At 41.5% G+C, this 23,748-nt stretch overlaps 1 protein-coding gene across 1 annotated transcript; it reads left to right on the top strand.

Annotated features, from left to right (window-relative positions):
- The first annotated feature begins 3,190 nt into the window (after positions 1 to 3,190).
- Positions 3,191 to 16,707, top strand: LOC124703438 (DNA topoisomerase 1-like). The gene is made up of 21 exons (XM_047235966.1): positions 3,191 to 3,295; positions 3,576 to 4,603; positions 5,169 to 5,820; positions 5,937 to 6,023; positions 6,963 to 7,009; positions 7,500 to 7,609; positions 8,054 to 8,154; positions 8,942 to 9,034; positions 10,488 to 10,571; positions 10,697 to 10,780; positions 10,909 to 10,977; positions 11,539 to 11,598; positions 12,073 to 12,144; positions 13,440 to 13,547; positions 13,710 to 13,786; positions 13,946 to 14,029; positions 14,224 to 14,338; positions 15,455 to 15,544; positions 15,616 to 15,681; positions 15,756 to 15,851; positions 16,036 to 16,707. Exons 1-21 carry the CDS (start codon positions 3,200 to 3,202, stop codon positions 16,159 to 16,161), a joined length of 3,345 nt encoding a protein of 1,114 aa, XP_047091922.1. The 5' UTR covers positions 3,191 to 3,199; the 3' UTR covers positions 16,162 to 16,707.
- The last annotated feature ends 7,041 nt before the right edge of the window (positions 16,708 to 23,748 follow it).

Genomic DNA, 23,748 nt, shown 5'->3' with positions numbered 1-23,748 from the left:
ATGCTCGATAGTGGGTTCATGCCTCCATTGAATGCGGGACGAGTGACGAGAAAGTTCTAAGGTTGTGGATGTCTTGTTGCTACTAGGGATAAAACATTGATGCTTTGTCTAAGGATATTTGTGTTGATTACATTACGCACCATACTTAATGCAATTATCTGTTGTTTATAACTTAATACCGGAAGGGTTCGGATGATACCCGAAGGTGGATTATTTAGGCATAGATGCATGCTTGGATAGCGGTCTATGTACTTTGTCGTAATGCCCTGATTAAATCACATAGTAATCATCGTTGATATGTATTGAATCTTTATTTGTCAATTGCCCGTCTGTAATTTGTTCACCCAGCATGTTAGTTATCTTATTGGAGAGACACCTCTAGTGAACTGTGGACCCCGGTCCATTCTTTTACATCTGAATACATTCTACTTGTTTTTGCTTGTTCTTTGCAAACAAACACCATCTTCCACTCGATACGTTTAATTCTTTGTTTTCAGCAAGCCGGTGAGATTGACAACCTCATCTGTTACGTTGGGGCAAAGTACTTTGATTGTGTTGTGCAGGTTCCATGTTGGCGCCGGTTTCACTGGTGTTGCGCCGCACTACATTCCTCCACCAACAACCTTCACGTGCTTCTTGGCTCCTACTGGTTCGATAACCTTGGTTTTATACTGAGGAAAACTTGCTTCTATACGCATCATACCTTCCACTTGGGGTTCCCAACGGACGTGTGCATCTACGCGTATCAAACACCAGAGTCTTTTCTTTCTGGACAAAATCCTTGTCCATTTTTTTCTTATAGTTGTTGAAATGTGTTGCCATCTTCGAAAGAGCACACTTCTTGACTCTTCGATGTACGATATTCAGTCGAGATCCTCAGAGTCTAGCCTTTCATTTTTACGATCATCCTCATCTGGCTACGGTAGGGTGAAATTTACTAGGAGCTTCCTAAACATCGTATCTTTGGATCTCTTGTCGACATAACTAACTCATTCCGTCTTTATTTTCTTCCATTCTTGAGTGGTGATCGGGATGTTGTCCCTAACAAGAACTCCGCATTGACTTACAAACTTTCTTGCATGAGCCGCGGGAGCAATCGGTTCGCCATCTTCACCGATTTCTTCGATGATGAACCTTTCATGATCTTCCAACCTTTTGGCTGCACCTCGTTTATTTGTAGTAGATTTTCTCGATCGGGAGATCTAAAAGAAGAAACAACGTTAATATATGTATATGCACAAATCGGGAGGCTTAATTTATTAATATATATACACCTCGCCGTCGGATTATCCCTCATCGGAGTCGGCGCCTTCTCCCTCACTGGAGCCATCTCTTTCGCTTTGCTCATCTCTCTCACCAGAGGCATCTCCTCGGTTTTGCTCATCTCCCTCACCGGATGGGTTCAGATAAAGCGAGGTGACATCTTCATCATCGCGGATAATGTCCTCGAGGATGTATTCCTTTTCTATGTATCTGCCGTGTTCCATAGTTTATGCAAAGACTTACAAGTTATTGTAATGCTATAAACATAGCGAAGCAGTAATTAAGGATAATGCTCAAAACATGATCAAGGTTTGAGTTACACATATATAGCTATTAATTAAGGATAATGCTAAAAACTGATATTGGAGTTACATTTATAGCTCGGGTCTATTTTTTATTTAACTCTAATAAATCACTACAAGATCCCATGCATGAAGCTCTCAATATCGACCGGGTGCTGAGCCGCATGCTGTGGACAACCAAAGATACGGAACAACCACATGATCATAGCTCACGTGAGATCCCTGCATAATCGCCCATGTGTTGGAATACATGTTGTCCAACACATGCATGTAAATGCGAACGTGCTCTTCCTCCTCTCTGATACGGTGATGTACCACCTCCTCGGGGGTCAGCTCCCTCCGCACCGCTCGTGGCCCACACGACCTCCACCAAAGAAGACCCGGGTCGACGACGGGACCCGAATTCCTCACTAAGTTGCACACCTCGGAAGGTAACACCTCCCAGTGCCAGCCCGACAGAGCCCAGTCCCGAACCTCGGTCATCCCGTCCAAAACGTGGCCACCGCCAAGTCCAAGTCGACGACGCGGGTGGGGCGTCGGCATCGTAACTATGAAAACTATGACATAAGCTTAACTAACAAAATTATACTATATACTAAAACATTAAAACAAAATAACAACTATAACTATAACTAACAAATAAACTAATTAACTAAAATTACAACTAGTATTTCTAACTCATTGATTAAACTATATAAAATTTATATAACTATAACTAATAATAACTATATTGTTAACTATGTAGTTAAACTATATAAAATTTATATAACTATAACTGTAACTATATTGTTAAATTTTATTTTAACAACTATAACTAACTAACAAATAAACTAATAACTATAACCAACCAATAATATCTTTAACAATATAAGAACTATATAATTAAACTAATTAACTATGTAACTAAAATTACATAACAAATAATTTAATTAACATGAAATAAAAACAACTAAAAAAATTAAAGAAACAAAAAAGAGAAGTGTTCTCTCACCTTTGCCGGCCGGGCCAGAGGGGGAGGAGGCGCGGCGAACGGCGGCGCGACGCGCGTACGATCGTCGATGGCGGGGACGGGTGTTGCGGACGTCGAAGGCGCAGCGGGCGGCGAGTGCGCCGGCGGCAGGCGACGAGCGCGAAAAGTTCTGGCAGCCTGACGGCGTCCGAGTGCTCCTCGCGCGGTGATTTGGTCGTTAGCAGTTTTCGTGAGAGAATGAGAAAGAAGGAGAGACCGCACATATTTAAAGGGAAGGGCTTTACCACCGGTTCGTGCCATGAACGGGTGCTAAAGCCCCTTTAGCACCGAAAAGAAGAGGCCCTAACTCACAGCCCACAACCAAGCACAAGGAGGATGGGATGATGGGCTCGAAGCCCACGTAAGAAGAGCCCGTTCCATCGAATGCCAATTGCAGCCCACCCATACGTATTACCTTGTACCTCAAGAACACAACTGCCCATCCAAACCTAGCGGGGAAGGCAGCAGCGATTCGGATATTTCCTTCCGCCATTGGAAGCCGCCTCCCACCTCCACCTCCACCTCCACCTCCACCTCCCCCTTCTCTTCTCCCCTATCCACTCCCACCTAGCCCCCTCCATGCCCCTCCTCGCCTGAGCTCCGCTCCCGCCCGCCGCCCCTCGCAATGGCGCTGCAGCTCCGCCGCCTCCTCCCGCACGGCTACGCGCACCGCGCCGTCACCCTCGCCACCAAGCCGTCGCTGCCGCCGGCGCCTGCCATGGTAACAATCCTCCTTCATTCGCCTCCTCCTCCTCGTCACTAGCTCTAATTACCGTAATGAGACATCAAATTCTAATTTTTGTGGGCACGGTAGAAAAATTACCTCTGTACTGCTGCTCTAGGTATACCACTGCTTCTTCTATATCATCATTCTTGCTGCTGTTAATACAACTGCGATTAAGATGACGAGAATGCCTTTTCCCCTGTACCACGCTTTTGCTTTACTTTCGTTTCTGTTGGCATGATTGAACATGATCACACAAAGATTTCTCTGCTTGCAGCTACACTTTGGGACTTCTCAGAGATACGCGTGTGCCTTCACGCCTTATTCACCCCTCCGTCCCTGCCAAACGTGCGGAGTCACAGTGAGGAGTAGCTCAGCAAGGCAGATGTCTTCAGGAACCGGCTCAAGGCTCGCCCTGCAGCTCAAAGGTAGCCCCTTTTTGACTACCGGGCTCCCAGGTTACCATGGCTTCGTAGCTTCCACAGCGGCGGATGTCCGCGGAGCTGCTTTGAATGCTACCGGCATCTGTACTTCATCGCGGCTCTTCTCGACAGCGTGCGGTAAAAGGCTAAGGTTTCTCGTTAGAAACAAGAGCTCATTTAGCAGTCCGAATGCGGTTAGGAGAGATGGATCCGAGAGACGGCATAGCACACTAGTTGCGTGTAGCACCGTTGCTGATGAGGCTTCCACATCTACGAGCAAGAGCGGGGAGAGTGATGCAGGTACTAAGAAGGGCACTCTTCGGAGGAAGAAGTCCGCGGGTACCAAGAAAGAAGTTAGTGCGGAAATGGAAGAAAATAAAGTACCCACCAAGAAAAAGACCAGAGCTGCTAAAACTGGTAAAACAGCAGCAAAGGCAACCGAGGAAGCTAGTGTGAACCAAGAAGAGAAGAAGGCCGCCGCTTCTAAACCAAAGAAAGGGGTTGGTACATCAAAAGAGAAAAAGACAGCAACAAAGCCGAAGAGATCTTCGAAAGCGAAGGAATCCTCTGCTGCTATTGCAGCTGCTGATGCCAAGAATCATACGAAGACCTCTGCTGATGGTTCTGGCAGTGAGACAAAGCCACTTGTACCTCTTTATCCCCCCACAGCTAAATCAGTTGTTGTGGTTGAATCAGCTACAAAAGCGAAAGTTATCCAAAAATACCTCGGGGACATGTACGAAGTATTACCTAGCTATGGTCATGTGAGAGATCTAGCCGGGAGGTCAAGATCTGTCCGCCCTGATGATGACTTCAGCATGGTATGGGAGGTGCCTACTGCTGCCTGGACACACCTTAAGAGCATCAAAGTAGCATTGAAAGGGTATGTTCTCTAAGCTGTTGGTATCAGTAACATTGTTTACATTTCGTTCTTCACATGTACGTTTGTTTGTAGGACACTTGTCATGTAATTGATTACTTGTACGCTAATATGCTCCATCAAATCTGATTTGTGGAAAGTGGCGAATTGCGAACCTAATCACGAATCTGTCAACTATGAAATAGATCAACTGAACTATTTAAGTGTATACTTGAGTAACATTTGCTCCATACTTACAAAGTTAGTCATGCTGGTTCGTTTACTTGTATTTGTTTTAATCTTTTGCCCTAGCTGATTAAATTGGCTTCAACCGGAGCTTTGATTTCATCCTGAACTATGGATATTTTCTTCATTGCTACACCTGAGTATACACTTATTAGCTAAACCTTTTTTCTGTACATCTGCCTTCCATTGATACTAAGTGTCATTGAAACTATAGCTAACTCTATATACTACATAAATTTTAAAACCGCAGTGCAAGTTCCCATGCCAAGTTTCTTTGCTTTGTGAAGTTGTTGATATACTACTGATTGTAATATGCTAAATTTTTCTTTATTCTTGTCTCCAGAGCAGAAAATTTGATTCTTGCATCTGACCCTGACCGTGAAGGTGAAGCAATTTCTTGGCACATAAAGGAAATGCTTGCACAGCAGGATGTGTTGGATGGCCGTGTTACTGTTGCACGAGTTGTCTTCCATGAAATCACAGAGAATGCTATTAAAAACGCTTTAATGTCTCCAAGACATATCGATATGGACTTAGTTAATGCTTATCTCGCACGCCGGTCCCTTGATTATTTGATTGGGTTTGGCATATCACCACTTCTATGGAGGAAGTTGCCTGGTTGTCAGTCAGCTGGACGAGTCCAATCTGCAGCTTTGGCCCTTGTATGTGACCGGGAGGCTGAAGTAGAACAGTTTAACCCTCAGGAATACTGGACTGTCGATACGGACTTCAAAACCCAGTGTTCAGACTCTTCAAAAGGCCTATGCCTCACATCCAGGATAAAGCATCTCAATTCAAAAAAGCTGGATCAACTTTCTATAAGCTCTCGAGAAGAAGCACAAGCTATAGAAAAGAGGATTTATTCTTGCCATTTTGAAGTAAGAGGTGTTAAGAGAAGCAACTCTCACAAGAATCCTCCGATGCCATATATAACATCCAGCCTTCAGCAGGATGCAGCAAACAAACTACATTTTGGTGCAGGGCATACCATGAAGGTTGTTTCTACTTAATAAAAAACTCAGATGCGTATATAGCGTGCTTACTATTATATTATTACTACCATTTACATGTAACAGTCTATTTACTCACATGGCTCATTATGTGACTGTAGGTAGCCCAAAAGCTTTATGAAGGGATCAATCTTTCTTCAGAACAAGCAACAGGCCTAATAACATACCTCAGAACAGATGGGTATCATGTAGGTACCATCCTACTTTGTTGATTACCAAAGTAGTCTTGCTGTTTATAAATGTACCATGCAGGTAGGATAAAAACACACTCCTGGTCTCTTTTATGTGATTCGTGTTTGTGGGTTAAAATGGGTGTATTCAGATCAAAAATGACCAAATTGGTCCCTCTACATGCAATTGAAATTGTAGAGAAATATTCCACATGGCGATGGCTTTAAGTGGAGCGTGCCACTTTGATAAAGGAGATAGATTACAGAGTGAGATGATCCCGTTTCTTACTGAGAAAGTGACAATACTCATCTTTAGATAGGAAGAAAAGCTTAATTTGCAAGCTAAATGATATTCAAATAGGTTTTTGAGTAGAGAGGCCAGCTTGATGCTATGACCAAGGAATGGGCACTTTTGCTTCATAGAAAGAACTTAGTTTATCAGCTTTGACATCTGATAGGGAAAATTGAGTTTGATAGGTCGTAGTAAATGTTATTCCATACAAACTGTCTGCCCTTTTATTTGTCTTGCTGTTCTCATTATTTTGTTCAGTTAATGTATTTCTAGGACCCTAGGTAGCGACGGTAGTACAATTTAAAAATGAACATATATTAGGGGGAACTCATATTTGTTTTAATAAAAGTATTAAATATGTACCGGAATTCAAGTGGCGATGACTTGAACTTAGGTGGTGGATTGTGCCTCCAGTCGCCCACCCAAATGAGCTAGCTGTAATCTTAGCTTGAGTTCAATCGCATGAAACACATCATGGGTGTATATGAACATGAACTCAATCTTGGCGACAATCTGTGTTTTGTGTGCATGACCGATATGACTCTCTATTCCTCGATTTGAGAATTTTTCTTGTCAGTTATCAGTGATAGCAGTGTGATGTTGTATCCATTCTAATAACCTGACATTGTGGCCTCACTTGTTTATTCTGCCTTTTCCCCTTGAAGATTTCCAATGAAGCTGCCCAAGATATTCGTTCATTAGTGAAAGAAAGGTATACTCTATTGGAACATGTGCCATCTTGCCTGTAGATTAGAATGTACACTAATTTCTTCTAGCACCAACCTGTTATCCACCCTCCCTGGAGGCATGATCCTGTAACAAACTCTCCGTCTTTGCGTTTTCTCGAAAAAAGGCCTGTTTTACTGAGTTTTTTCAGGGTTGCTAGTCTATCTTGTTTCTTGTATCATTTGTTAGTTATGTAGTTCCCAATAATTCAGATTTAGTGTTTGAATCATCAATTTCACAGAGTGGAAGTTTGCAGTTTTCATATTTTTTTTCTCATTGTCCACGATTTATGGGACGGGTATTGTGTGAGACACAACAATTCAGATTACCAAATATTTTTGAGATTTTTTTTCTGCTATTGTTATTTTAGAAGCTAGTTTTGGACAATCAGTGTGTTGGTAGTTCAGAATTTTTCCTTCTGTCTATCAATATTACACCTGCGGATGTCCATTCCTGTTAACAAGTGTTTGTTCTAGGTATGGTGAGCAGTATGCATCAGAGGATATTAGGAAGTATTTGAAGAAGGTGAAAAATGCTCAAGAGGCCCATGAAGCTATAAGGCCCACCAGCATAAGGAGGTTGCCATGTAATGAACCCACCATTAATTTTGTGTTTACTCTATTACAGATGCGTGTGCTATCTCTCAAGTTTTGGACTACTATTGATGGTTCTAAAAAACATAACAAATAGTGTTTTGTCATCTGATTAAAAACCTTGTTTATATCACCTCTTGATTCATAACAAATAGTGTTTTGCCATCTGCTGTTTTTAGCTGTCGTGAACATGCTTTATGATTGATCCCTTGATAATGAACTAAGGGTATGCTTGAAGTCTGTATGTTCTGTATGACTGAAAGAGCACCAGAAGCATGAGTTTCATTTTTCAGAATTAAGGGTTGCTGATGTTTTCTTTTGTTTTCACCAAATCTTCTGTAGCATCTTTTTTGAACCTTTTCTGTAGCATCTCTTGTTCTTACTTGAATATATTTTAGCATTATAGTTTTCGTTTCTTGTTTGATGTATAATTGCAGCATCTTTGGTTGGAATACTCAATGAGGATTGTTTGAAACTGTACACTCTAATATGGAGGAGAACAATGGCTTGCCAAATGGAAGCTTCCAGAACTGAGCTGGTTGGTTACTGTTTTACTTCATTTTTTTATTTTTACCTGTTGTTGTTTATTATACTCCATTCTTTAGGATGTTATTATAAATAAATGTCTTTACCTATATTGTCTGCATTAATGTATTGCAGAACCTAGGTTTTGTCTAGGTCAAAGAATCTTACTCTGCAGTCTGCACTTGTTTTTTTAAGGTTCGGGAGTGCAAATACGAGTAGTATATTATGCAAATCAATCCCCTCTCTTCATTAAAAACTGTGAATAATTTGCTTTCTGTTTGAAAGAAGTCTGAATTCAACAAGTTTGCTGCACATTGGTAGCGTGCTGCTCACATGTGCATATTATCTTTGCTGGTCCAGTTGACCTTAGGTTAAAATAACTCTCCGCTTGCTTTGAAAATCGTAATAGGTATTATAATTAATAGGGATTTGTAAGTTGGCGTGAGGGTGTCTAATCAAGCAAACATATGTTCATTTTTTTTCTGGTTCATCTACAGAGTTCCCCATTCATCTACAGAAAAGAACTGAACATAGGATTGCATTTTTTTCTCCCAAATCTGTGTTTATGACTGAACTTTTTGCCAAAATTGTCGGTCTTTTCTTCTGTTACCAGCATGAGCACTCTGTTTCACAACTATCACCAAACCATCTCTTCTCTTATGAAAAAACCGAAGAAGTATAGAACGCTGGCCATGCTAGCCATATAAGTGAATTTCCTTACCAATAGAACCTTTTTTATTTTTAGTATTTTGCATATTCAATAACATTGCATGCTTAGTTGCTTACTAATTGCATTGTAGATCCAAGTTGATATTGGCAATCCTGAAGGAGACATGACATTTCATTCATCTGCATCAAGGCTTGACTTCAAGGGATACCAAGCCGTCTATGAGGTAGGCTCTTAATTTAATTCATCTAGGCTTCTTGATCCTCTGTTAGCTCAGTTATGTTTGCCTTTTTTTAAAGAAAATTTGTTGATTGTTTCCTAATGTAGCCTTCCTCACTTTTCTTTATGTTGATTGGTCAGTCCATAAGTAGATTTGAGTAGAAAGTATGCTGTATCATCTCACTAACGATATCATTTTATGCTTCAATGGATGATTATATAATTGCTTTGGCCTTTATCATCTGCGTAGCCTTAATTTGGCTTGTGTCTGTTACGACGTGAGCTCGTCCACACAAACAGAAAAGGTGGTGCCCAGTGCCTGCTGCAAGATATAAATGTGATTAGGTTCCTTTTAATTAATTTCAGGGGCCTTAAGCGGATTAATTTGACCAGATTCTGTTTTTTTCTATTACATGAACTTGTTAGGGCCTCTACGGCTCTACCCCTCTTTGAAAGGGGAGTTAGATTAAGCAATAATTAATGAGTTTCTCTCTTTTTCCTTGCCCCAACTGGGGCGGAGTGTCCTCTCTTATTTTGGTTATAAATATAAGATAGATGAAAATACATCCTCAGTTAGATGCATATGTAAATCAGGAACAAGGCCAAGCTAAAATTTAGTATATGATTTGCCCATGCCATTTCCCTTCTGATTTTTCCTCTTGTATGTCTCCCAATTGTAGAAACCATTCTTTTTTGAAATAATTATGGAATCTTTTCCTCTTTTATTACTCTTTCATGTGGAATATGGGTTTTGATTTCCAGAAGTTGGGTGTAAATCTCACAGATGGACGTTTCTGGTTTTCTGAGAAGCTTTTCTCTAGTGTCTAGAAGAAGGACAATCTGTTTGCAAAACCTAGTGGTTAACCGGTCGTATTGTATGCAACAAGGATAATACATGTATGCATAAAATACGGGTCAGGGTGTGCTTAACGGTCTCAACTCTCAACTGGTTATTGTTTTTGAAAACTAGTGTTTTTTTCAGTTGGTTCTTGCTCATTGGTTTGTCATGTTGTAAAATTATCATGTGTATACTTCAAATTATACACTTAAACTAGTCCGAATTTTTGTCAAATTATCATGTTGAATTTTTTTCATGTGTATACACATGACAAAAACTAGTGTGAATTTATGGTGTGAATTTGTGAAGTATACACATGACAAACATGTAATTCAGTATTGTGTTGTGCATAACCATGTATATTTTTCATTGATTCCCTGCTGGAGTTTTCTATCTCCTTTTCTCCACAGGATGTCTCTTCTCTTACCGTTGCTCAAATGCACGAATTTCTGTCACTATAATTTTAAGTGTTATATGCGTAAGCTTTCTAATTTTTCCCTCAAGGAGCCAATTGTGAACCTTGCATGGATATAAGATGGTTGTATGATACAAAAGGACTGTGCCGATTGTTCAGTTTTATGAGCTTATTAAACCCACTAATTAGAGAATGTGTCACTTGTAGGATACTGAAGCAAGTGGGTCCAGTGAAAACCCTGAAGGAGAAGTTGCGCATCAGGATAACTTTGAGGCCTTGTCCAAATTACAGGTTAGCACCTGCTGATTTGCCTCTGACCATACCCTTTCTGTATCCTTTTTTTTTTGTCATGTGACCACAGATTGCTGGCCAGCATTTAACCATGTCATAGTCATAGCACGTCTCCTTTTTCTCAGGTGAAGGATTTGGTATCTCCAGTTAACGTGCATCTTGGGCAGCACTTCACTAAACCTCCATTCCGTTATTCTGAGGGTGCATTGGTCAGTAATAACCTCTGGTTTGGATTTTCACTCATTCCTCTGATCATTGTCCATCCTGAAACAAGGTTTTCTTATTATTTGTTTGTTCTGTAACCTATGATTTCCACCTTGTACCTTATAATCTCCAGATTAAAAAGATGGAGGAACTTGGAATTGGAAGGCCCTCTACATATGCATCTATAATGAGGGTGTTGCAGGTAGCCTAACATGCTATTTCTTCTGTTATGCCCAATATACACCACATTGCCTTTCTTGAATGGTCATGTAGCTATTTATAATATGTCTGATGCTATTTGAGTTAAGTCCCATGAGCGCATACTGAATTACATGTTTGGGTTGGTTGGCTCATGTAGCTGCCCCTGTTGTGCTGCACATGGCCACATGCCATAAAGCTCACATGTGCCATGCAGTAATTTAGTAATGCATAACACAGTAAAATCTTCGGGTTGCTGGGAGAGTTGGTTTATTTGAGAACCTGACATACTCGACTGAAATTCTGGTAACAGACTAATAGGCCACCTCTGTGGTTAGTGGTTACTAGTATGCACAATTGGGTAGTTTACAGGTGTAACTGGGTTGAATACAACTAACAAGTTTTAATAACAGTAACACATGGCCGAGCCCAACAGTGACAAAGGTTTAGGGATTCACTATGTGCTAGTTTCTACTTTCATTCATACCAATGGCGGTACTTTTTCATTCATTGGCAACTACTCTTGCAAATGCATAATAGTTTCTGCCATACTTGTGACATCCAGGACCGGAAATATGTGACAATAAAAAGTCGAGTTTTGCACCCTGAATTCCGTGGTCGAATGGTATGTTCTTGTTCCTTATGTGATCTTCACCCTTCTACAAATATCATGTTAGTTGTGATATCATCTGAAATTCCTTTATGTTGGTTTAAATAGAAATAATGCTGATTGCTACCTGCATTATTATCTCCAATGCCAGTGCATTTGTATACATGGTAGCAATGCATCCTGTTTGTAACTGTACAGTTATTACTCTTTCTCATGACTCTTATCGAGATGGATGAACTCACTAAAACCCGTACATCTTGATCTGTATATCATTTTCTCTTTACAAGGGTGAATATTTCATGGTTCTCCAAATGCCAAATTACACCTCAGCAGTTATTTCATCTTTATGCAGTTTAATTTTTGTCGCATATGGTTTTAGCCTGTGTTTAGGGCATTCTTTCAGCTCTACTAGCTGATGTTGCTTATTATAAACTTATTTCAGTTTTCTTGTGTCTAATTTTGACATACTCAATGCCATCTGTTTCTCAGGTCTCAGCATTTCTTTCACATCTTTTCTCTGAGATTGCCGATTACAGCTTTACCGCTAACATGGAGACTGAGGTACTAAACATATTTTAGCCTATAGTTTTGTGTACATTTTCTTCTATACTTGTTCTTTACTATGGTTTCAGAAACCAGCTTAGCTGGCGGTTTAGGTAAATATGAAATTCCAGAAAATCTGGAGGTGTTAATATCAGTAGAAAGTGAGACCCACATACTTTGAAAAGAAAGGCTGTAACTTTGTTCATAATTTTCTTGCTGTAATGAATATTATCAACAATATTATCTAGATATGTGTTACTGGTTCAATATATGCAAAATTGAGTAGTTTTGGCCACCTTCTGCCTCACTCCAGCCAGCATTACGGCTGCAGACCAGTATTGGAATTATAATTCTTTATCCGTTATGGGGAAACTTGTTGTGCCTAGTAGACATCAAAAGACTGAAACTAGTAGTTGTACATGAAATTGAAATCCCCATACTCAATGTTGGCCATGTGCGCATGTGCAACCCTGTTCTTCCATTTGAGCAATATCAAGGTGCGCAGTGGAGTTGCACTAAAATCAGAATTTGAAGCAGGCTATTATGAAATGAATTGTGTAAAAGGATAAATGGGTTTCATCCCAATTAACTATTGAAATACTACATGAAGAAACTTGGGACGTTATCCAAATATGTCAATAAGCCTGTTTATATAGTGTGGTCTTATCAGAGGTGGACTTTAGGGATATGGCAAAGCTTCTTTGTTATTCTTTGCTTAATGAAAATAAATAACAATATGCGCAGCAACCTAAGTAGGATATCTACTGTGAGATATATCAACTAAAGATAATACTATATCTGAATTATCCAGATGCGAAATTATGCATCTAACAAATCTAAGTATGAAGAGGCTCATTCCTTTGTTATTCTTTGCTTAATGAAAATAAATAACAATATGCGTAGCAACCTAAGTAGGATATCTACTGTGAGATATATCAACTAAAGATAATACTATATCTGAATTATCCAGATGCGAAATTATGCATCTAACAAATCTAAATATGAAGAGGCTCATTCCAGCAGGGTGGCCATGTGCACATTCTCCTATTGAGTGTGTTTGAACAAGCCCACAGCCATGAACTGTATATGCATCATTATTTATCCTTTCTTAAAATCTTCATCAATAATCATAAAGGGATCAAACATACAAAGTCAAGATGGAGTTATACCATAAGGCTGTGATTCCTAATCGGATTAGCCCTTTTCCTTAAAGATCAGTGACGATGATGTGCTGAATAGAAGATGTGGGGCTAGAAATAGTTTTCTTTGTTATAAGGATCCTATTAATTGTTCCTTTTCTGCTCCATTAATAGCTAGACAATGTTTCTGCTGGGTCAACTGAATGGAAGGGCCTACTGAAAGATTACTGGGAACGATTCAACAAATATTGCGGAGATGCTAGTCAATGGGATGTCAGAAAGGTAATATTTTTCCTGGTACCTGGGAAATATCTGACCCTTGCACCCAGATGGTTATTCTCCTAGAACATCTAGTGCTTGAATGAGGTTATTGCTAAGTTTTCTGGCGCATGCCACTTCAGTATTGAAACCTGGATCTAATTTGAATCAGCCACTTTGTTGCAGGTAGAGAGAATGCTTGAAGAGAAATTCTCTTCTATCCTCTTTCCAGACCTTGCCAGCGATAGTAGGATTTGCCCTAGGTAATTTTAATTAAGATATTTAGGAAGTCTAATTTGGCATCCCCAAACATAGATGCACAATTTGATTTAATATGGGAATCCTTCGATGTTACCTTATTATGTGATGCATTAATTATGTTTCTTCCTTAAATACTTAACATGCTTGTTGATTATCTGCAGTTGTTCTGAAGGAACCCTGAGATTCAAAGTTAGTAGGTATGGCGAAGGCTACTTTATTGGTTGTGATCGGCATCCGAAGTGCAAGTATGATCTTGCTATCCCCTCTAATAAACATTAAATACCTTCAAGTTGAGCTTAATTTCTGCTGTAACCCTTTGTTTTCTCCTGTTGCAAGTTGTAATTTGCACTGCAGTTTCTTGATTGTAACTGAATATGGTCATATCTTTTATTGTGAGGACAATATCAATCGTACTTAATAACTAAACTAATTATAATAGGTACATCGCTCGCACATTATCAGATGAAGATGATGATAATGAAGCCTCCGAGGAAACACAACCAAGGTCTTTTGAGCCTAGGTTACTTGGTCTCATTCCTGATACAAGCGAACAGGTTGGTTTCAGTCTGTAATGTTTCTGGACTTATTTATTTCTCAGGTACTAAGTGGTTGTTTTGGTTAGACGAATTTAGAGTTAGCTTTTAGAAAACGAGTTTAAGCAGAATTTTTAGCAAAACCAGTTTTGGTTAGTTTTTCTGTTAGCATGCATTTACCCAAAACTATGTTTGGGTGACTTGAGACACAATGCACATCTTCTCAAGCCGAACAGGAAAGCCTCGTTGAGCACCTTGTGCTCGCAGTCACGCCGTCATCGGGATACCGGTGCATGTGCCGGCATCGGTGGATGCCAAGGACGGACCTGCTGGAGGACACGCCAACGCTAAGGCGTGGACTCAGCTCTGAGGAGCACCCACTCACCTCGTCCGCGAGGCTGCACCAGTCGGTGTCGACCATCGTTGTCGTCATATGGATTTTCCATGGCTGAGAATACACAGGTTCGCTAAGGGTATGCCCATCAACGTCAGGCTTGCCATGTGCTCCGTGCCGGGCCGACGACCGAGACTTTGTCCTCAGGGCCTACTCCAGGAGGGAGCTGCCGCCGGTGATTCCGCAGTCGGTTTCCTGCAGCAGGCACTCCAAAAACTTTGGGCCAGCTAACCATGTTGTTGCCGTTCCGTGAGCGCATGCTGCCGGCGTCAGTGACTAAGCGGTCCAAGCCCACCATTCTGCCTGGCAGGATCAACAGCAGAGTGGTCCCTACGGCTCCAGGAGACCGTGATGCGTTGTGGAAGGAGAGTGGGGAGGAGTTGGCAGAAGAGGAAGCAGCACGGGGAGGCTTTGGCGGCATAGGTGCGTGTGCCTGGTGGGAACGGACGGTGGCAGATTCATGAATGGAGTCGGGCGAGCAGCTCCGCGGGTGAACTGCTTCTCACGACGAGGATCGGGTTAAACCCATTTTGACAAAAACGTGAAATAGTCGTTTTTCGCAATACTAGATTTTCTCATTTTGTGGAAGTCTGGTTTTAGCTATCCACGATTTCTTCCAGCTAAACAAACAGCGTTTTAGGTTGGTAGAGCTTTAAACGTGTTTTGCGAAACCCAGTTCTTCCAAAACCCGTAACCAAACAAGGCCTAACTAAGTGTATATGACATTTTTGGTTGTTCTGCAGGTGTTTTTGAAACAAGGTCCTTATGGTTACTACATCCAGGTTGGAGAGGATAGAAAAGGATCTTCTCAGAAAAGAGCTCCTCTGTCGGAGGTAATTATTACCTTAGTTTGTACATTGTCCTTCCAGAAGCTTACCACGGATATCTTTTAACCTTCTTTCAGGTCAAAGATGTTGACTCTATAACTATTGAAGATGCAATTGAGCTATTGCAGTATCCAAAAAATCTGGTATGCTTTTTCTATAAATTTTAGGTCTTTGAAAGCGTTATTGAGTTCAAGCATGACATTATAGTTGCCAACAGGGAAATCACCCCGATGATGAACATCCGGTGCTGATGACACATTCTAAAGCTGGATTTAGCGTCCGGCACAGGAGAACTCTTGCTCCAGTGCCAAAGGTATGTTTTGTTATTAGTATTACACATGTTTTAAATACGAAATGGGATTTCTGTTTTGGTGGAATTGTTGTCAACTTGTTATGAAGAAACTTTAATAAGATTCATATGCAATTACATTATATAGTTTTTGGTTTGAAATTCTCGTCGCAAGTCTTAGCAATGCCTTGAAAATGTGTGATGACAGAGCGAAGACCCAAAGAAGATGACGCTTAAGCGTGCACTGAAGCTTCTGACGGGTAAAAATGTCAAAAAGTTTGGTCGACCAAAGGGAAAAAGTAACAAAGATGCAGAAGTCATTGAATGGCATTAAGTGATTGGCTGTTACAGTATCCAATGTGGAGACTTCTCACTCTCAGAACTAACAACGGTCCACGTAAGCCTGCGCATAAAGTTCAGACTGGATCAGCAGTAAGACAAGTCAGTATTTATGCAAGTGGTTCTGTGTGCCCAATACTGTCGATACATTCCCGGTTATGCTTTCTGAGAGAGGGGCATCAGTGCGTGACAGGGCAGCTGGTCAGATAAGCATATAAAGCCTGTGCTCAGATGCTCATGTTTTCTGAGCTGTATTTGCTGCTGGATTTCTTCATCCTAAGAGGATATGTACCCTAGACTTTCAAAGGCTGATCTCCCCTCACTTCATTCATTTATGGGACACAGTCAGCAACTGTACAGAAAACACAGATGATGAACAGCTTACTGGATTATACACCCATAGGTTTTGCTATTTCCATTTTGTAATTCTTAAATAGCTATGGTATCATAAAATTCCATGGTTGAATGTGACTGCCGTTTTTCCCTTGGCAATTGCACATTGTTGCGGCAATTAATGTAAAATTAAAGAGTTTTCGATTTAGAGGCCTCTGATTTTTTTTGTTTATACCTGGTTTGCCATTTATTCCAGCATGTTCTTGGTGAAGGACAATTGAAAGGTCACAGCATTTAATGCCAACTGGTGAATGATCGCTAGTGACAGCATTTTATACTCCTTATGTCTTTTGGATCCTTGTTCATATTTCAGGTGTATGTACGCAACCTTACATAAACTTGGTGATTATCTCAGTCCTTCAAATTCTAAAGAAATACATAGCAGGTGCCTTCTATAGTGCCGTGCATTTTTCTATGGCATTGCGATTGTAAGGATCATATTTGAGGTGGTCTTCTGACTCTCCGTTTACAGTTCTGTTGGTTTCACCTTTTTTTTTTTTGCTTTGTACATTGCACATTAGAAGAGGGTGTTTCTGATTAATTAGGTTATACTCCACAGGTCTCATAAAGATTGTCCGAGATTGTCAAAATTAAGATGTATCTAGATACTAAATAATATCTATATATTTTTAATTTTTGATAAATTCCAGACAACCTTTGTGGAACCGAGGGAATATAACTTCTTTTTTGATATGAGGGAGTATAACTGATGTAAGGTTATATGTCATTGTCTGTGTTTTCCAAACGTTGCGCATGTAGACATGGACAACGTTTTAGGGAACCCTTGCCATTGAACATTCAGATTAGTGTACCTCAAGCTTTCTCCATCAGCATATACTAGGAAGCTTGCTGCGGCGGCACGCAGCGCCCTGTGTTGGTTATAGTATCGTAGAAGTACTATAGAAGTGTTGGTGTGGAAGCATTATTGAAGAAACATAAAAGTAGTACTGTAGCGGCATTGTTTCATCCTTTTCAAGTCCCCGTAGGTAATCCCGTGTGGTGAAAAATGAGGGCAATATGCCAATACCACTATCTATAGTGGCCAGAGCAAGAGCAAGTCTATTTTCGAAGAGGGCACTACTATTTTTGTCGATTAAAACATGCGACACATGGTTGAGTGTCTTTGTTTCTGGAGTTGCTACAAAAGAAAATGGTAGTATTTTCTCAGGTTGAAAGAGGTAGCGGGTGAAGTAAGTACAACTTTCTAAAGGTGCGGTAGAAGAAGGTAATAGTATTCTTCCCAGGAAAAAGAGGCCACGGAAGGTGGAGTAAGTATTTTTTTCCCAGATGTACCGTAGAAGGCAAAATATTATTTTCACTGGTTAAAAAAGGCGGAAAATGTTGGTACCATCAAAGAATATGCACCAGTGAAAAATCACTGGCAGGTAATTAGCGTTCGGAGATACTATCAATTTTGAAGGTTCGTTTAAATTCTTGTGTGCGCAAAAATACCGTCACAAAAATATGCATCCTCTCACTATTAAGTAATTACTGGTTTGGTTTTTTAGTTGACATCAGCACGTGAAAGAATACTTTAGAAGTTGAATATGTATACGGATGAATTACTGCAAAAAATCAGTATTGCAACTGTAAATAACCGGTGCAGAAATAATACCTTTCTAAAGGTGCGTTAGAAGAATTTAATAATATTATCCCAGGCAAAACAGGTGACAGAAGGTGGAGTAAGTATATTTTTTCGATGCTACCATAGAAGGACATAATATTATTTTCATGGGATAAAAAGCGGGAAATGTTGGTGTCGGCGAAGAATTATGCACCGGTGAAAAATCACTGCAGAAGTTGAATATTTATACGAACGAATTACTACGAAATATTACTGTTGGCAACTGTAAATAACCGCCGCGGAAATATGAGCCATGCAAGGATTACTATTAAGTAGTTAAAGGTCTTTCGTAGTTGACATCGGTACGGAAAAAAATACTACAAAAGCTGAATATGTGTAGTGACGCATTACTGCAAAAAATCACTATCGGTAACTGTAAAAATACCGTGCAAAAAATTAGGAAAAATGTCTAAGCTGAAATGTAAAGAAAAACTGAGTGTATCACTGTTTATGTGCATAGCATGAACAATCTCTTGTTCAATGTGGTGAGGGCAAAAGCCATCGGCTTTTATATATAGTACTAGGAAGGTATGCGCGGCGGCACGCCGCGGCCTTGGCTATTATATTGTTGGATAACCTATTGTAGAAGTACGCAATATTCAGGGATTCAGGGTACAAAAGCACCGTAGAAGTGGTGTTGTGGAAATATTGTTGTATAAAGTAGAAGTCCCATTGTAGCGCCAAGTTGGGGTTTTTTCCCTCACCCGTAGGGTGATCGTGATGCGGTGAAAAAATAGTGTATTATGGAAAAAAATAAATAGTTGATTGTGAGGCTAAGGTAAAAATAAAATGGTGTGACACTACATTGTGGTTGCGGTGCCCAAAGACAGCACACACCGGTTGAAAGAGGCTGCGAACGGCGGAGCAAGTTATTTTCATTGATAATATAGAGAAGTTTATAGTTGTTTTTGGAGTTACTTAGAAGAAGGTAGTTTCCCCTGCTAAAAAAAGCGGTATACGGTTGAGTAAGTATATTTTCCCCTATGTACCACAGAGGAATACATGTCTAGGCAATAGACAGTGGAGTAGCTATATTTTTTGAAAAATCCCCTAATAAAAGAGGCATCATATTATCACAATAGTTTAGGCGACGAACGGTGCAGTAACTATATTTTTCCAAGGAGGTAGAAAAAAAGTACTATTTCACCACATAAAATAGGCGGTGGAGTGTAAGCTATTTTTATTTCCGAAGCTGCTATAGAAGAAAGCGGTAGTGTTTCCCCTGATGGAAAGAGGTGACATACGTTCATGTTCGTTGGGCTCCGTAAGGTATTTTTATTTCCGAACCCGCTACAAAAGAAAGCGGTAGTATTTCGCCCGATGGAAAGAGGTGACATAGGCTCATGTTCGTTGGGTCTTATCGTTGGGTAAAAGATGGTAAGAGTTGAAGCCTAGTTTACCGGAGGGAACGGGTTTGCACCCTAAGAAGGGGCCATGATCCCTCACGCCTCGTAGAATAGTCAAGAACAATTCTCTTGACATGCAATAGCGGCACCGGAATAGGTGCTTCGGAAAGACTGGATTGGTGGGGTGGAACTAGTCCCTGAAGAGACTGTAGTGACCAGCTTCGCGAATGCGCTTCATATTGGCCTTGTGTGGCCTAGTTGAACCCTTGTGCACGCGCATATTCCTATTAGTGTGCTCATCGATGAGCGATGTTGCGACAACCATGAATTCTGAAGAGACGACCGACTCATCGTCCGATAAAATGTTCTTGTAGAAGAATTTGATCGACCTGGTGAGGTCTATCTGCGTGCAACACGGACAGATTAATAGCCAATATCATAGGCGCAATTTTCCAACAAAATGGTCCCGACTCATACCTCAAACTCGGACTCGCAAGTGGCCGAACAGTCCTGGAAAGCGATGTTGGTGGGAGTATCTGAGCCGACGGGCAGCGGCCAAGGACCTGCCGTGGTGTCCGGAAGTGCGTGCTAGGGTACTGACACGAATCCTGGACTCCAAGATTGAGCGACAGCGGGGACCGTGTGCATCACAGAGCGCACCCTGATGTGGGCGGCGGTAGAATGTTGGGGTTTCAATTTCGGGGCGGACACTTGTCACAGGAGAATTCTTGCAGGTCATTGCTGAAGTTAAAAGACAGCATCAAAATTTGCTTCCCAAACATGGCGAAACTCTCTAGATTGATCTGTCAATGAAAGGAACAAATTTTTTTTTAGGGTGTGCTCTATGTCTCGGTCGCGCGAGATTTTCTTAAGTCTCGGTCACCTCAAAAAAGTGCAAGCTGCGGTTCAAAAAAATGTGCAACTCGGATCAGTTGCACTTTTCTAGTAAAAAAGTGTAATTGCACTTTTTTGACAGAAAAAGTGCAACTCAAGTGCATTTCTGTGGGTGACTGAGGCTTAAGGAATTCTCGGTTGGCTGGAGACATAGCAAACCGTTTGGGTGTGTCTATTTCTCGGTCAGCTGAGATTTTCTTAAGTCTCAATCACCTCAGAAAAGTGCAAGTGCAGTTCAAAAAAATGTGCAACTCGGATCAGTTGCACTTTTCTAGTAGAAAAGTGCAATTGCACTTTTTTGACAGAAAAGTGCAACTCAAATGCATTTTTATGATTGACTGAGACTTAAGAAATTCTCAGTTGACTGAGAAATAGCAAAACCGATGCAGCTTGGAAGACTAGGAAGGCTCCAGGTTTGGCGAGTGGCGACAGCTACTGCTACAGGAATTGGAGTATAAACAGATTCATCCAGAGAATTCCAGCGCCACGGTCATGATCCAGGTATCGACGCCCATGATTATCTCTGTTCTTCAGGCCAAAGCACAAGCTCTCATCTTTGCAGTCCGGCTGGCTAAGGCTATGCAGCTTCAGCAGCAAACGTTCCTGATGGATAATAGTGCTTTGGCCAAAGCTGCTCTTGCAAACTCCATTACAGAATCACAGGTCCCATGGGAGATCAGGCGTCACATAGCTGAATTCATAACTTTTACCAAATCTTCTATAACATCAGCTTACCAGATAAAGAGAGATCTCAATGGAGTTGCCCACAACTGTGCACATCAGGCTTTAAGACAATCTCCGTCTCAGCCTATCTTTAGTTGCTTAAATTCAGCTCATAAAAGTCTTACTTATCCTATACTTTATGCAGATCAACAGATGCAATGTCAAAGTGTTGTAATCCATGCTATGAACTGCTTATGAGTTGAATAAAATTTGGCGTCTCTGGAGTCTCTCTTTGTGCAAAAAGAAATGCATTCTCTACTATGTAGTTTTTAATCATGTCAGTTTTGAACGAAAGAAGTGCACAATTTAGTATCTCCCTTTATATAGTCACCATTTAAGGTAGATTAGCTTGAACCCATCAAATTTAAAAAGTATGCTTCTATTTTTTTATACACATGTCTCTTAGAGTCTTAGTCATTGCTCTGCCATTAGCATAGTGAAACTTTGATCTTTTTAATAATCACATAGTTCAAAGAAGATCGCGTGTTATACCCATCATTCGAGAAAATAAATGACCATATGCTGTCCTTGCCTTTCACATAGCATTAACACAGTAAGATACACGGGTAGTTCTGTTTGGTAGGATTTCTTTATCGCCGAGTTCGTCTGAAAACTATAAGTAGCACTCGCTGCAGTTGTCTAGCTAGTTTCACCTAAATTGTAGCATGTCTTTAGGTTGTGTTTGAACAAGGCCAAACTAAGAGCGTCGCACCTCACTCTTTGTATTTATTGGAGCTCTACTATCTAGCAGCTCACATGTTGGTGGTATAGGGCTGAGAGGCACCAGGAAATGCACACTAGTGTTGCTACGCTGAGAGTGCAAGGCTAAGTGTCCACAGTGTCCAGACGGTGTTCTTTTTCCGTTGGTAGTTCTCTCGGCAGAGACTTGGACGCACAAAATCCCTGAAGCCGAGTAAGATGACACGACCTCGCCCGAAGCACGACTCACGTGTGTGAATCTTGTGGAGATGGCGGTGACCGTGATCTCTTTCATCATCAAGCCGGCCAACTCGATGTTAATCATGTGCTCGTCCTCATGCCGTCAGATCTGCCTCCACTTTTTGCTGAGGCACTGCAACCATACTGCTCCCTTCTAGTCTAGCTGATGCGACAGTGGTGCTCCTGGCGGCTGGCAGTGAGGCACGATACAAATGCTGGTGGCACTGGGTTTCACTTCACGCCATGTGCGACGAACATACTTCCTCAATCGCTGATAGACATGCTATTGAGTTGGCCACACCTCACCAATCTCCTGCGCCGCGATCCAGGATGAATTTTTAGTGGTCCGGCAATGACCACCCACATACCTCTCTGCATTGATTGGAATGATCCACTTAATTTGTGATTTGGTGTGGCAAACCAATACTCAAATGGTTGCCATAAATTGTATGGAAATTGCATGTTTTCAGTTACAAACTAAATACTCACATGTATCAACATGATACAATGAAACAGCTGAGACAACACGGAGCGAGGAACGACTTATCAGATTATACACCCATAGGTTGTTTGCCACTTCCCTTTGTGGTATTCTTGATCTTATAATGTTAACATAAAGTGCATCTCCTATTCTGTTGTGGCAAATTGTGTAAATTTTAAGGAGAGTTTGGGCGATTATATCCAAAGGTCACTGATTGTTGGTTTGTACCTGGCTCTTCCAGTTTTTCATCTTTATGTTTGGGAGGCGTCAAAGAATATGACAGTACATTTCTTTCCCGTTCCCGTTCATGTCCCTGACTGCTGCTGCTAGATCATATCATGCAAGCGTGAATTTGAATCTCATTTTGCAAGGCAAATTTTACTGAAGAGGCTAAAATCGCTAAATTAAGCCTGTAGTTTTTTAAATTGAAGGCCTAAGCCCAGCTTTAAATTAATAAAGCCACAGCGGCAGATTACATGGATGCTGAGAACAGCTTACAACACAAAGAAAAACAAGCAAACATAAAGAACATGAAGAACAGCTTGCAACTCTAAGGCCCTCTTCAGCAAAGCAGAGCCCGGCACCGGTGGAGCTCGAGGAGATAGCCGGTGTGGCATGACAGAGGAAGGCCCCGGGAGGCAAGCATCAGCCTCAACATTTCCATCGCCGCGAAGGCTCCCTGCCTCCTCGCCTCGGCTCGAAGGGCGCCGTACCGTCAGCCGATGGAGGCGCTCCCTGAGCTAGGCTGTCCACTGACGCCGGGAACCGAGGAGCCGAACCAAGCACACCGATGCCAAGCCACACAAAGAGCAACACAACGGTAGACCGGAGATCGAACGCGTCGGAGACGAAGCGAGCTGGGCACGGCTGGAGAAGATCACGGAACACCTCCAAAACACACAACCTGCGTCCACCTCCTACCCTAGCTCCCCAAGGCCGCGCCTTCAGCAAGGTGAGCGACGCCACGGCGCCACCGCGGCCTAATCCAAGATTAGGTTTTCACCCAGGGAGCAAGGAGGAGGGGGGAAGGACAGTACCTCGGCGGCGCCCCCAGCAGGGAAGGCGGCGCCCATGGACGTCGTCGCCGTCGTGACCGTTAACACCGGTCAGGGATTTCTCCCGGTCGCAGAGTCCCGCCACCATCAGCTTGGCCGGTGCAGGACCAGCGAGCTTGGACGCCGT

Source organism: Lolium rigidum, chromosome 1 (assembly GCF_022539505.1).
Source record: "Lolium rigidum isolate FL_2022 chromosome 1, APGP_CSIRO_Lrig_0.1, whole genome shotgun sequence".
Lineage (NCBI taxonomy): Eukaryota > Viridiplantae > Streptophyta > Magnoliopsida > Poales > Poaceae > Lolium > Lolium rigidum.
The sequence above is the reverse complement of the archived record's forward strand: the minus strand, read 5'-3'. Positions and strand labels throughout refer to the sequence as shown.

Coding starts and splice junctions, on each gene's coding strand:
- LOC124703438 (XM_047235966.1), top strand. CDS start 3,200: ATGGCGCTGCAGCTCCGCCGCCTCCTCCCGCACGGCTACGCGCACCGC. Junction 12,145..13,439: donor CCGCTAACATGGAGACTGAG/GTACTAAACATA, acceptor CTCCATTAATAG/CTAGACAATGTTTCTGCTGG. Junction 15,682..15,755: donor TGCAGTATCCAAAAAATCTG/GTATGCTTTTTC, acceptor AGTTGCCAACAG/GGAAATCACCCCGATGATGA.